The sequence below is a fragment of the Drosophila mojavensis genome, unplaced genomic scaffold (genome assembly GCF_018153725.1).
Source record: "Drosophila mojavensis isolate 15081-1352.22 unplaced genomic scaffold, ASM1815372v1 contig_136, whole genome shotgun sequence".
In the NCBI taxonomy this organism is placed as follows: Eukaryota; Metazoa; Arthropoda; class Insecta; order Diptera; family Drosophilidae; genus Drosophila; species Drosophila mojavensis.
The window spans coordinates 25,348,463-25,361,254 of NW_025318667.1; the positions used below are offsets into that span (position 1 = coordinate 25,348,463).

General features: G+C 43.3%; 1 protein-coding gene across 2 annotated transcripts; it reads left to right on the forward strand.

The window, feature by feature from the left end:
• Positions 1–142: 142 nt before the first annotated feature.
• Positions 143–8,846, forward strand: LOC6584686 (protein tweety). Of its 2 annotated transcripts, XM_015161586.3 has the most exons (8): positions 143–504; positions 2,655–3,022; positions 3,881–4,366; positions 4,485–5,248; positions 5,312–5,481; positions 6,563–6,574; positions 6,647–7,598; positions 7,669–8,846. In XM_015161586.3, exons 2-8 carry the CDS (start codon positions 2,885–2,887, stop codon positions 8,132–8,134), a joined length of 2,988 nt encoding a protein of 995 aa, XP_015017072.1. In that variant the 5' UTR covers positions 143–504; positions 2,655–2,884; the 3' UTR covers positions 8,135–8,846. The 2 variants fall into 2 exon arrangements, with proteins under 2 accessions (XP_015017072.1, XP_043864557.1); XM_044008622.1 differs by lacking the exon at positions 6,563–6,574.
• The last annotated feature ends 3,946 nt before the right edge of the window (positions 8,847–12,792 follow it).

The window sequence follows — 12,792 nt, forward strand, 5'->3', positions numbered from 1 at the left end:
CAATGTGTACATGCACTCGTCATGTAACAATATCCATGCGCATTCGTTGGTACACACTGGTAATGTTCTGAGGGGGTGGGAAATTGCGCACGGAGCGTAAGAGCGCCGAAAGGACTTTAGTCTCCTGTTATCCTGTAACTGTTACGCGTGTAGCCTATGGCACATCAACATCGTATGCGTAGTGTAGAGGGTGTGACCAAGTTGGACGAGAAAAACTTTTCATACTTTGCTCAGTCTTCGGAATGTAAAGTTCCTGCAGGACGTTTGCCTCAACGACGTTGCAATAAAAACTAAAGAAAAAAAGTAGAAAAACAAAAAAAATTAAAAGAAAAATCTAAAAAAAAAAAACAAAAGAGTTAAATAAAAACGAACGCAACTGATTCGAATACAAATCAAATAAAAACAACAGCAGTGAAAATGCTAAAAACTTGTCCAGTTAAGTGCTCCGTTGCCGTATAAATATACGTTTCGTGGTCTTGTGCCTGGCGAATATCAAATTTAAAAGTAAGCAGAACGCGAATGCGGCGTACGTCGAGGCTCCCAGCTAAGCTCCCAGTGTTCCCCAGCTTTGTTTGTTGTGAAAAATTGTGTACCCATTTGGCAAAAGAAAAAAAAAATGAGAAAAAGGGAGTGTTTGTTGTAATATCCTGTGCCGCACTCTGCACGAAATGCGAACATGCCAACTATGCAAATGCAGTTAGAAATGTAAAAATCTCTACATTCTTACATACATACATATAGATTTATGTATGTATGTGTGAGTGTGTATAGCAGCCAGTTTCTGTTCGTTGTTATTGGAAGCTTGCAGTGTCCAGAGATAGAGTGGGTGTGCTCCTGATTATGCGTGTCCCAAAAAGCGAGCAATATAAATATGTATGTATGTATGTATGTGTGTATGTAAATTGTATACATATACATATGTATTTGTATATACATGCACGCACACATGCGCTCGTGCTGCTGCCTCCGTGTGCAGTGGGCGTGTAAGTTGTGGGCTGTGGGCAGCGGGCTGCTGTGGTCGCATTTGTAACGGCAGCTGTCAAATGTTGCAGTGCCCAATTGGCTAAAAGCACAAAGCCGTAACAAGAACAACAACGACAGCGACAACAACTAACTAAGCGTAAGATGCTGCGCTGCATTTGGCATGTGGGCGGGTGGGGCCGTGGAAGGAAGGTGGACGACAAGCGCAGCAATTACGAGTGCGTGGCACGAGCACAGCGCGAGACCGAACATAAGGAATAAGGAATAAGGAAACAGTGCGAACTTTTAATCAATATATATACAAACACATACATATGCACACACCCATACGAACGACGACGACGACGTCGACAACGACAGGAGCAGGACAAAAGCAACAATAACGGGAATACCACCAGCAGCAGCAACAACAACAAAGAAAAGTATAACAGCGTGAGCGCGCAAGTAGCTGAAAGAGCATGCCAAAAAAGAGCGAGCAAGAGCGAGAGAGAGAGATAGATAGATGGAGAGAGGCAGACCGACACTTCAAGAGAGTAAGCGCGAGTCAATGAGTGAGCGCCTGGTTGATACCTTTTTACCGCTATTCGTATTCGCACTCGGCTGGCAGAGCAGGAGCAGAGCAAGAGGAAGACAAGTGAACAAAATTGCTATTGCGCTGGGCAGCCGCAGCGTCAATAACAGAGCGCTCGAGCGGAGTGTGCGGGCTTTCGACAAAGCAGAGATTTAAGGGTGTGCGTGTGCGTTTCTCTTTCAGTGTACGTGTGTGGATGTCACTATGCCTGTGCTTGTGCCTGTGGCTGTGGCTCTGCCTGGTGTCTGTGTCCGTGTGTGCGTGTGTGTGTGTGCGAGTTTGTGTCAGTCAGTTCGCATAGGGAAGTAGCACTGGGCAAAAAAAATGGGAGCAAGAACGCGTTGCACAGACAATTTTTAATTAAAGTGCTGCAACATGGCTCATTTTGGGCGGCCAGCATTCGCCCACATGCTTATTAAATAATAAAGGCCATGCCCACACAACAAACACGCACACACAGATGTATACACCCCATGGCAAACACACACACACACTCCCACACACAGCGTCTCACATTCTGCCCAGCCGGATAATCGTCTGTGTTTTGTTTAAATTGCAAAATGTGTACAAGATCTTCTTCCTCTGTGCGAGATGAAAAATACCTAAAATTTAAATGAGTTCGGAGCGGAATTTGTGATTCACTCAAAATAATAAAAAAGATAACGGCTCGTGTTGAAAAGTATGTTTCATAGTAGAGCAAAAGGCAACTGGACAATACTAGATCCACATTTCTTTTCCTGTCATTACTTATGTATATTCATCTGATACTTTTACAGACCTGAAAAAGTGATTCAGATAAAAAGTTGTAAAGTTCGTCTTTTTTAACGTCGGTATAGCATACATATAGACTCTACCTAGTATTGCATACATAGCATACACACGTCGGTACGCTCCATATTCCACATACATACATCTGTTCGAGATTGTATGTGTGTACCCACTTATACATATACTTACCACACTATAGATATCTGAACAGCGTTTGGAACGTGCCAAACCACGCCTAACACTCTTTTCCCTTTGAATGAATAAATGAATGAGCTACATCCTTGAAGAGTCTTGTGAACTAATTGTGTTACCATGTTGCTTCTTTCCCTCACAGTGTGCGACAGTTTGATGTCAAGAGTTTAAAACTCTGCACCGACAGCACGAAGCACAGTGACGAAGTAGAGGACGAGGACGAGGACGCGGACGAGGACGGGTCGACACCTGCAGGAGCTTTTGCACGCCCCCTTAGCGCCTTCATTACCATTTCCAAACTCCATAGCCTTACGAACCGGGCCATTTTGGTAAACGCGGTCCGAGCACTTGACGGCCAGTCCCGCATCCAGGATGGGCGACTATCATGAGTTTACGGATCAATACAAAGTGCCGGTGATAGCCAAGCTGCTGCACGCACTGCCCCACTACAACATCACGTTCCACAAGATCAACAGCACGTTCCGGCCCAACGATGAGATCTACCTGGAGGTAAGCCCTATCTGCGCTCATCCCTCACGTTCCATGCACTAATGCCAATAGAATAAACGGTATATCTACTACTTTGAACACAAATTATATGAGCAGTACGAATTTTAGTTAGCTGCAACTTTATCTAAACTAAGAGCTATTATAGCTATATGGTTTAAGCATATTTAAATCCTTGATCTAATAGACTTAGATAGAAATAGACTTTGATTATAACTCTGATTTTATGTCAGCATTTCATCATTTTATAATTATATTAATTATAATGATAAAAGCAAACATTCAAATGCCTATATAGTGCTTGTAACTGAGTCTATATTTCGACTGAGTTCTGCAGTAATCTAGAATGAAATCAGAGGGAAACACATATAATAATAATAATATACCTTTGCTTGACATGGGATGATAAGATTCAAATTTTTTTTTTTTATTTCGTGTAATAAATGTAGAAAAAAGTATTATTTTTAAATCCATTTCTGCTTATATGTAGATAAATTGCTTAAACTACTAAACAAAACAAGGATTCCATTTATATAGTTATTGTTAATAGAAGGACTGATAAATTGTCGGTTAGATACTGATCTATGATTGGCTACTTACCTTCAAGCTAGACACAAAATTGTATGTAAACTAAATTACCTAATATTGCATTATTAGAATTTGATTGTAAGACCGATAATTATCGATAACCTATAGCTGATTTGTCTCAAAGTGGCTCTTTAGCTTTAGCTCTATATTAAGAGGCAATGTCAGGCATCCACTAATGTTAGTGCCAGCTCGGCTCTTATCGAGCTGAACATCATAGCGAATGCGCACTGTACAACGAAATTGATTAATTGATTCTCTCTCGCCCACGATCAGAGCCTGGGCATACTGGGATCGGTGCCGGCAGCCCTGCTGATTGTCTCGCTGCTGGGACTGTTGTTTTATCTGATGACGCGCTGCTGCGACCGGAAGCCACGCCCAGCCCACTCGATAACCAGCCTGAAGGTGGCCCTCTCTATCGTCACGGTGATGTGCTGTGCGGCGATCGGACTGGGCCTCTACGGGAACGACGACTTGCACAACGGACTGCTGGAGGTGCTGACCGCCGGCCGGAAAGTGGACAATCTGGTGACGACCATACGCAATCAGACGCACATATTGGAGAATACGCTGACCAATCGCATACGGCCGCAGCTGGTGGAGCTGGCGGACATCTTCGATCAGCCGGTGTCCAATCAGACGGCGCTCTCCAAGCTCTTTGTCTCGCTCAATATTGTTCAGGGCAACGTGACGTTGGCCACCAATGCGGCCAGCGATATCCGGCGTCCATTGATGGGCATCTCGATGACGCACTTTCTGACCGTGAGTAGTACCGTTAGCTAGCTGTGCTTTAATCATTAGCTGCTCCCTCCCGACCCACCTCCCCATTCTCCCTGGCCTGATCCTTGACCCCTAAACCGTGTCTAATCTCATTGCACAGCGCGGCGATCAATGGGAGCTAATCCGCTGGCCCGGCACGGTGGCCACCCTGGCTCTGCTGCTTGTGCTCTGTGCTGTTTTGCTAGTGGGCGTGGCACGGCACTCGCGCTGCGCCCTAATACTGTTTAGCGTTTGCGGCCTGCTCGCCGTCACCGGCTCCTGGCTGATGTCCGGCCTGTATCTGTCGTCGTCGGTGGCCGTGGGCGACCTGTGCATCAGCCCAGCCGACTTCCTGGTCTCGACAGCGCCCAGGGACCTGCCCACCAATGTCCTGCTGCACTACACCCAATGCGAGCCGGGCCACACGAACCCGTTCACCCAGCGCCTGCGCGAGTCGCAGAACTCGCTGAACAACGCCCGCAGCGCCATGGCCACCGTCATGAAGATCTCACTGGTGCTCTTCAAGAGCTCGGGCCTGCAGCCGAAATTGGGTGCGGTCAATGCCGATTTGAACAGCAGCGAACGTCTGCTCACCCAGCTGACCGCCCTGGTCGACTGCAAGGCGGTGCATCACAATTTCCTGGCCGCGGCACGTGGCCTCTGCGAGGGCGGCCTGTTGGGCCTGGTGCTGATGCTCATCGCCAGCTTCATAGCGGCCATCTTGCTGACGATCATGGTGTGGGTCGATTCGCACACATGGATCTACATACGCAAGCGCAACGACTACGCCCAGGTGGACGAGCCATCCTATATATCGCATCCGGCGCCCCAAAACCATCAGCAGATGATGAATGCGGCACGCACGCTGCCACGCAACCATAACGGGTAGGTGTTTATTGATCCCTAGACTGATCCCATTGCAGCTCGGCAAAACCGCTCTCATTGCAGGCACTTCAGTCCGCCGGTGATCAGTGGCTCCCACACGCTCCAGCATCCCAATAAGCGACAGCAGCACGAGATGATGGCCCACGCGCACATCCAGCAGAACATGCGGGCAATGGGCACCCATACGCTGGGCAGACTGCCCTCGCACAACCACAGCCCCACCCACATGACTGGTAAGTGCAAGTGCCGTTACCTGAATACCACCAACACATCAATGGCAGCATCGAACACGAACATAAACCCGAACACCAACCCCAGCACCAACACCAAGCACCCACAACAACCCAAACACAACCATAGCAAATACCATCAGTAGCACTATTAGCATCACCTGCACTATCCCAACTCTCTCTCTCTCTCTCTCTCTCACCTCTCTTTCTGTCTCTGCCCATCTATCTTTCTTTTTACATCAGCGTCTCTCGCTTTATCATGATATCTATTGGGCATTATATTATCATAAGAGCTCGGCTTAATCAAAGTTCTTGGACTCAGCTAATGAACCAAAATGAAATTTTCATATTTCAATTTCGTCTTCTTCAGTTTTCATAGACAACTATAGATTATATCTAAAATGACTATAGATCAATACTTGAGAGCTAACTGGATGTTATATTTAGATGGGAATAATATCTTATATGCAGCTTATAAGTATAGGGATAGGAATAGTATCTTATGTATCTTAAATATTAATCCTATCTAAATATAAGCTGTACATAGCACTCAACCTATAGATTTATAGTAGACGCAGAAGCTAGCTCTAACCGAACCTTAATTTGAGATCCTAGGGGAGGAATGATGGAAGCAGATGAATACAAATTTTAATTCAAAGCTAATACAAATAGATATTCAATCTTATTGAATGGAATTCATTTAGTTTATCCTAAACATTGGATAATACTAGGAGTTCGATTCATTCATCATAAGCTCGCTTCAGCTTGATAGCTCCATTTAAGCATCTTAGGCTTTCAAAGTCTTAACTAAAGATAGGATCTATATCTCTATACTATCTTCATACATATATAAAATCTTACAGCTACATATATGTAAGAGTTTGAGTTGGCATCTCCAAAGTAGTTGACATTTCCTCTCTCGAACCGGCTGATGAACTTTCCGTTTCTAGTTTCCTGCCCATTTACTTACCTCATTCTCATATCATGCGTCTGACGTTCGTCCATCTCCATAAATCCGTCACATCCGCATCCGCATCCGCATTCCGTATCCTCATCCGCCTTGCTAATTGTGTGTACATTTTAGGTCCCAATAACGGTAAATATGCAACCCTAAGCAAACAATGCAAAACTTTGGAAGCCAATGACTTTTACTGAAAATCGTCGCCAGCCGCCGCCGTCGCCGCCGCCGCCGCCGCCGCTTCCTCCCTACCGCCCAGCACACAGGCCCAGGTGGCCCAGGCCCACGCGCACGCCCAGGCGCAGCAGCAGCAGCAGCAGCAACAACAACAGTTGGGTCCGCAGCCAATCTACTGCCATCATCCTCACCAGCATCCGCACGCTCATCCACACGCCCATCCCCATTCGCACTCGGCAGCCGTTGCGGCCGCCGTGCAACATCAGCATGCCATCTACCATCAGCAGCAGGCCCAGGCGCAGCAGTATGGCACCTATACGACAGCTGCGGCGGCACATCATGCGCAGCAGCATCATTTGCCGCCGCCGGGCCAGAGCCAAATCTATCAGCAGATCCCTGCCCATCTGGCCGGCCAGTTGGCGCCCAATGGCAATCCGCACTCCATTTATCAGCCGCTGGTGGCGGTCAGCCAGGGCTCCATTTACGTCTCCAACCTGGCGACAATGCGGCGCCAGAATAGCCAGGGTGGCCCGCAGATACCGGCCCATCATCACCAGCAGCCGGTGCAGGCGCAGCCCCCTCCAAATCCCCACCAGCAGCAGCAGCAGCAGCCCAATCCCCACGCCCACCCACAGCATGCCCAGCAGCAGCAGCAGCCGCCGCCGCCTTCGCAGCAGCAACAGCAGCAGATGCTACAGCATCAGCTGAAGTCGCCGCAGCAACAGCAGCAGCAGCAGCAGCAGGTGCCCGAAACGGAGGTGGTGCCCATCAGCACCGCCATGGACTCGGCTATATATGATCGGGATAAGCAGATATACAAGTGCTCGACGCTGCGGCAGGGCGGCAAGTTTGATCCCAAGTACAAGCCGTCGATACTCAATTGCCCCCTGCCTGAGATACCCAAGGATGCGGAGCAGCCCAAGGTGGAGTCCATCTATCAGCAGCAGCAACAGCAGCAGCAGCACCAGACGCAGAACTATTCCAAGTAAGTTGGTCGCTTGATGCGGACGCCGCTCTCAAACCTTCCGATTCTGTTCAATCTTGCCCTTGTTTAGGACCTTGCAACGGCCCCCGATGAAGCTGCCGCCGCAGATGAAGGCCATACCGCCGCCGCGCATTGGCACGCCCACCTCGCCGCCGCCGCCCACAGCGCAAGCGGATACAGTGCAGCAGAATGGCGGCGGCGGCGGGGGCGGGGGCAGTGGCGGCCCCAACAACGATGACGCCTCACTGCCACCGCCTCCGATGGAGGCACAGACGCATCTCGGCAACAGCGCGGACAACGCGCCGCCCAAGCCCCGTCTCCAAGCTGCCAACGGCAAGGCTGGCAATGGACTCGTCCTGCTCAACGGTGCAGGCGGCGGTGGTGGCGGAGCAGGAGCAGCAGGAGCAGGAGCAGCAGCAGCAGCAGCCGCTGGCGCCAATGTGGGCAACCCAGGTGTCCTGGACGACGACGACGATCTGCCGCCGCCACCGCCGGCGATAACCGACGAGAGCAATTATGCGGTCACCGAGCTGTAAGCGCAGCCCCGGCTCAGATCCACGAACTACGGATAGTGGCCAGAATCGGCATTTAGTAGCATATTTGAGTGTTCCTTGGTTCTTGAATTGCGCTTCGAATCCCAATCCTAAGCTCATTCTATTGATTTCCTAACGCGTTCCAACAATTAGGGCCAAATTAGCCAAACGAGAAATACTTGAAACTGAAATGGAAAAACTGAACCCACAACTGGACTTTTTGTATATATACAAACACACTTGATACAGATCCTAACTATCACAAACACACACACATTATATATACATACATACAGATATATACATACATACAGATATACACGATATTTGGTATATTCTTTTTGATAATAGGCATTTTTATTGCAACAATTTTTAGCCGAACAGCGAGAACAAGCAACACAAGGAAGGAAACAAAACAAACAAAATATATAGATGAAGATAATGCCAAGAACACAAAGCAAAAAATATGGGACAAAATATTGTATTATATAGGGTCATATGCAAAGTTATATGTAGGAGTACGTACGTAGGCCGGAACTACTTAAAACAGAAGGAAAGAAAAACAAAAATCAAGATATAGAAAAAAAAAAAAAGCGAACTTTTGAGCTTTGACAACACGAAGCTCCCTGACCCCCTCCAACTCTCCACAAATAAGAAGAAAAGGAAAGGCGCATTTAGAAATTAGAAACTTTCCAAAGAAAAGAAGAAAAAAATAGATATAGTTGCGATTTTAAAAGCCGTTAAACAAAAATTCACAATTTAGGAAAAAAAAAAAACGAAAACGAAAACGGGAAAACGGTTTTTATTAAAATTGCTTGAAATTCGAATTCGTCAAATTGGTCTTAAATAATTCAGAAATTCTAAAATCAAGTGCATGGTCACTTCAATTAGTTAGTAAGGAGAAACAACTGCAGAGGGGGAGCAAGAGCTCAACGGTTTTTTTTTTAAATGAATTTTGTCAAGTCAATTTTTTTTTTTTTTTTTTTTTTTTCGATAATAATACGGTCGAGTATGGGCGAGCATGTGTGTGTGTAGGTGTGCGTGAGCAAGTGTGTGTGTGTGTGTGTGTGGATGCGACCGGCATTGGTATAGGGACTCGTGGGTAATTGGGTTGTGCGCCAGGTTAGAGCCGATTAGAGCAGTTCGGACCTTGCGATTTTTATTGTAATGTAACCGTAAGCTTAACAAAAATGCATTTATTAACAAATTTAAACTAGAAACAAAACAAATACTTAGCACATTCCGAGTGCGCATATACATACATACATACATACATACATACATGCATACATACATACATACTATATACATATGTAGCTATACACAAGTAACTGTATATTTAATAGCAGTAGCTAAACGAAAGTCAACGCGTAGCCTAAACGAAAATACCAAAACCCCCAACTGGAATTCCAGATCGTGTGTGTTAACAGAATAGCAATATAAATAATGTAAACGTACTGCCCCCACATTCGGCTGAGCCGAAAGACACCAATTGACACCAGAAACAAGTACTACAGTTAAATAAATAAATCTACATACATATATATAAATATATATATATATATACATATATACATACATATATTTATGAACTACAGCAATATACAAATATAAACTAAAGGCATTATGCAGATATTAAAACTCGATACTTGTGTAGTTAGTTAGCGGAGTTGTTAGTGGAATTCTAAAGTGAGGACAAATATGAGGAAGAAAGTAAGCTAAACACAAATACAAAAACAAAACGATAGCAGTGTGACCAGAGGTCAGCCTAGCATCCAACAACTAAGAAATCGCTTAAGCACTGCCCGCAAAGCCAGTGAGTTTTTAATACACACACACAAACACTCACGTACACATACATACACATACATATATATATATATATATAAATGAACTACATTTACAGTACAGCTAAAGAAGGATTTATTATTAGACTAATACTGTACACTATATAGAGCACATCGGGAATGATCAATTGTATAATATAAACATACATACATATATTATATACAAAATATATATGTACGAAAAGCATATTCACGCAAACAAAGTGACAAAGGATGGTAAAAAAAAAAGGAAAGGTAAAAGAAAATACCAAAATCGAAAAACCAAACAAAAAACAAATTTCGAAAATTTATTCGATAAACTTAAGCTTTTAAGTATTAATACTTATGTATAGAAACTGTAAAGTAACTTCAAAACGAAAAACGACCTAATCAAGTTTTTTTTATTCGCTTATATACAATAATACATAATGTTATATATATACAATACATATATACAAATTATTGAACAACTATTATGGCACGTATATATGTAGCTAAACATCGACCCGCCCCTGCCGCGTGTCGCCCCCGCTCCGGGTCCATCAACCAGAAAGAAGCGAAGAAGAAGAATCATAGCAACTTATGTAGTTGGTTGATCGACTATCAAATACCCCTGCAGGCCTCAAGCTCAATTTTGATCAAGTATCTCAAATTCCATAATTGACTTTTTTAGTTTTTATTAAAAAATATATAAAATAAGTATATTTATCTTCTTTTTTTTTTTTAATTTATATTTAGATAAGTTGATATGTATTTATTTTTTCTGTAAAGCTTAACTAGAGAAAATTGGAAATTCATGCTGGAAAAAAGTCGATCTAAAAACTGAAAGCAATGCAAATAGATATAGATATTTTTTTGAACCACATTTAAAAGGATCTTGGGATAACGAAATCTTGTCGTTTAACCAATTTAAATGATATTTACCTATATCAGACACAGGGGGATACACTGCAGGGGTATCCATATGGGATTGGCTATACTTCGGGACGGGTAGATTTGACTTATGACACAAGCTGGACGCAGCGATATATATATATACATACAGATATATATATATGTATAACACATTAGCTCGTAAATATATTTCTGTGTTAAATGTTGTCATCGTACGCGTTGTAGTTATTAAAGGCAAAAATACAAATGGAATGAACAACTTTGGGTAATGGGGAAAAGAGATACATTTTCGAGGCTTGCTGAGTATGTGTGTGTGTGTGTATGTACGCATGCATACACACATACATATATAGTTAAAGACAATGTAAAGAGAAGCGCCAGATCAAGCTTAAATAAAAACAAAATTTTTAAAAGAAAACATTTAAAATAATTAAATTAAAAAAAAAAAAAAAAAAAAAAAAACATCCCGCATACCTAAGTATTCGGTTATATTGGGAATATCGCATAACTGCGTGAAGATGAAGTTGGATAAATTAGCTGATTTGAAGGGTTTATAATATTTTATGCGAAACAAAAGTAGAGTATACAAGAAACATACAAAAATTACAAATAAACAAACAAAAAACCCACAAACAAAACAAAAAAAGGCTCCAAAATCCGACATAAATTTCATTCAAGCAAAAAGCGGCAACCATAAAAAACGCTAAAAAAAAAGAAAATATTAATAAAAATAAAATAAAACAATACAAAAATCAATTACATAACGAGTTTTACTAGTCGATTTATGGAATATATGTTTTAGCCCAGGCAAATGGTAATTCCTAAATTGTTGTGCTCATAGTATCCATGTGCATACATCAGACATATGTATGTTTGTATATGAATTTGTATACACATATCATTAAACATCAAACATCGTGTGTTATACATCGGACATCATTTTACACCATGCATCGTACATCAAATACATATATTCAAACATCATACATCACACATCACTTATATGCATTCAAACATTCATTCAAATATCATACATCATAACATATGTACATGATACAATAAACATCATTACGCATCATACATCATATTTATATGCATTCCAATATCATGCATCAGGTATCATTCATCATATGCCAAACATAAAATATCATACATCTCACATACATATGTGTATACATATCTGAGAAGATCTAATTCATAACATATTCATTCATCATACATACGGACAAACCCATACTACATCCATAAGTGAATATACAAATATGTACTTAAATACCTACCTTCGTATTTATACAAACGCATCTATATATAATACATACATAGTATGTACATGTAAGCATCATATGTACATATGCACACCCATGATATTTACCTGCATATAAATTGTAAAGAAGTAAATTTCGCTGGGGCAGACTCAGTCCGCCCAGGGTACTTTCACAAGAAATTTATAATTGTGAGGCACGGGGCGAGGAGTGGGGAAGGGAGGTGTGGGATTATGAGGTGTCCGCCGCGTCCACGCGCGTGCCATCGGAGGGCGGCTCAAGCTGAGTGGCGCCGCGAGGCGCACTCAAGCTTCGCACGCGGACGGAGGAAAGGTTTAATTGACGATTTCCAGATGGGATGAGGCCAAACCCAGAAATCGCCCGCTTTTCAAATTCAAACTTAAGACTAACAATATTTAAACCTAATAATACTTACATTCTAATTATTAAAACTACGAAACTACACAGCTACAAACTTATCACTACGAGCTCATATACTACTTACAAAACTACATTACATGACTACAATTTAATTACTAAAAACTTATATATTACAAACCTACTACTACAAGCTTATGTACTACCAAAATGTTGGGCGGTGGGCTGGCGAGTCGCCTCACAGCCGTCGGGAGACGACCACGGCTCCTGTGGCCGCCACCGTGATGTTAAAGACGGCACC

Bases quoted from the DNA above. Each gene is read 5' to 3' on its own strand.
- LOC6584686 (XM_015161586.3), top strand. From the start codon at position 2,885: ATGGGCGACTATCATGAGTTTACGGATCAATACAAAGTGCCGGTGATA. The intron at 5,249-5,311 runs GTAGGTGTTTAT...CTCTCATTGCAG, and splicing joins CTGCCACGCAACCATAACGG to GCACTTCAGTCCGCCGGTGA. The intron at 7,599-7,668 runs GTAAGTTGGTCG...GCCCTTGTTTAG, and splicing joins CAGACGCAGAACTATTCCAA to GACCTTGCAACGGCCCCCGA.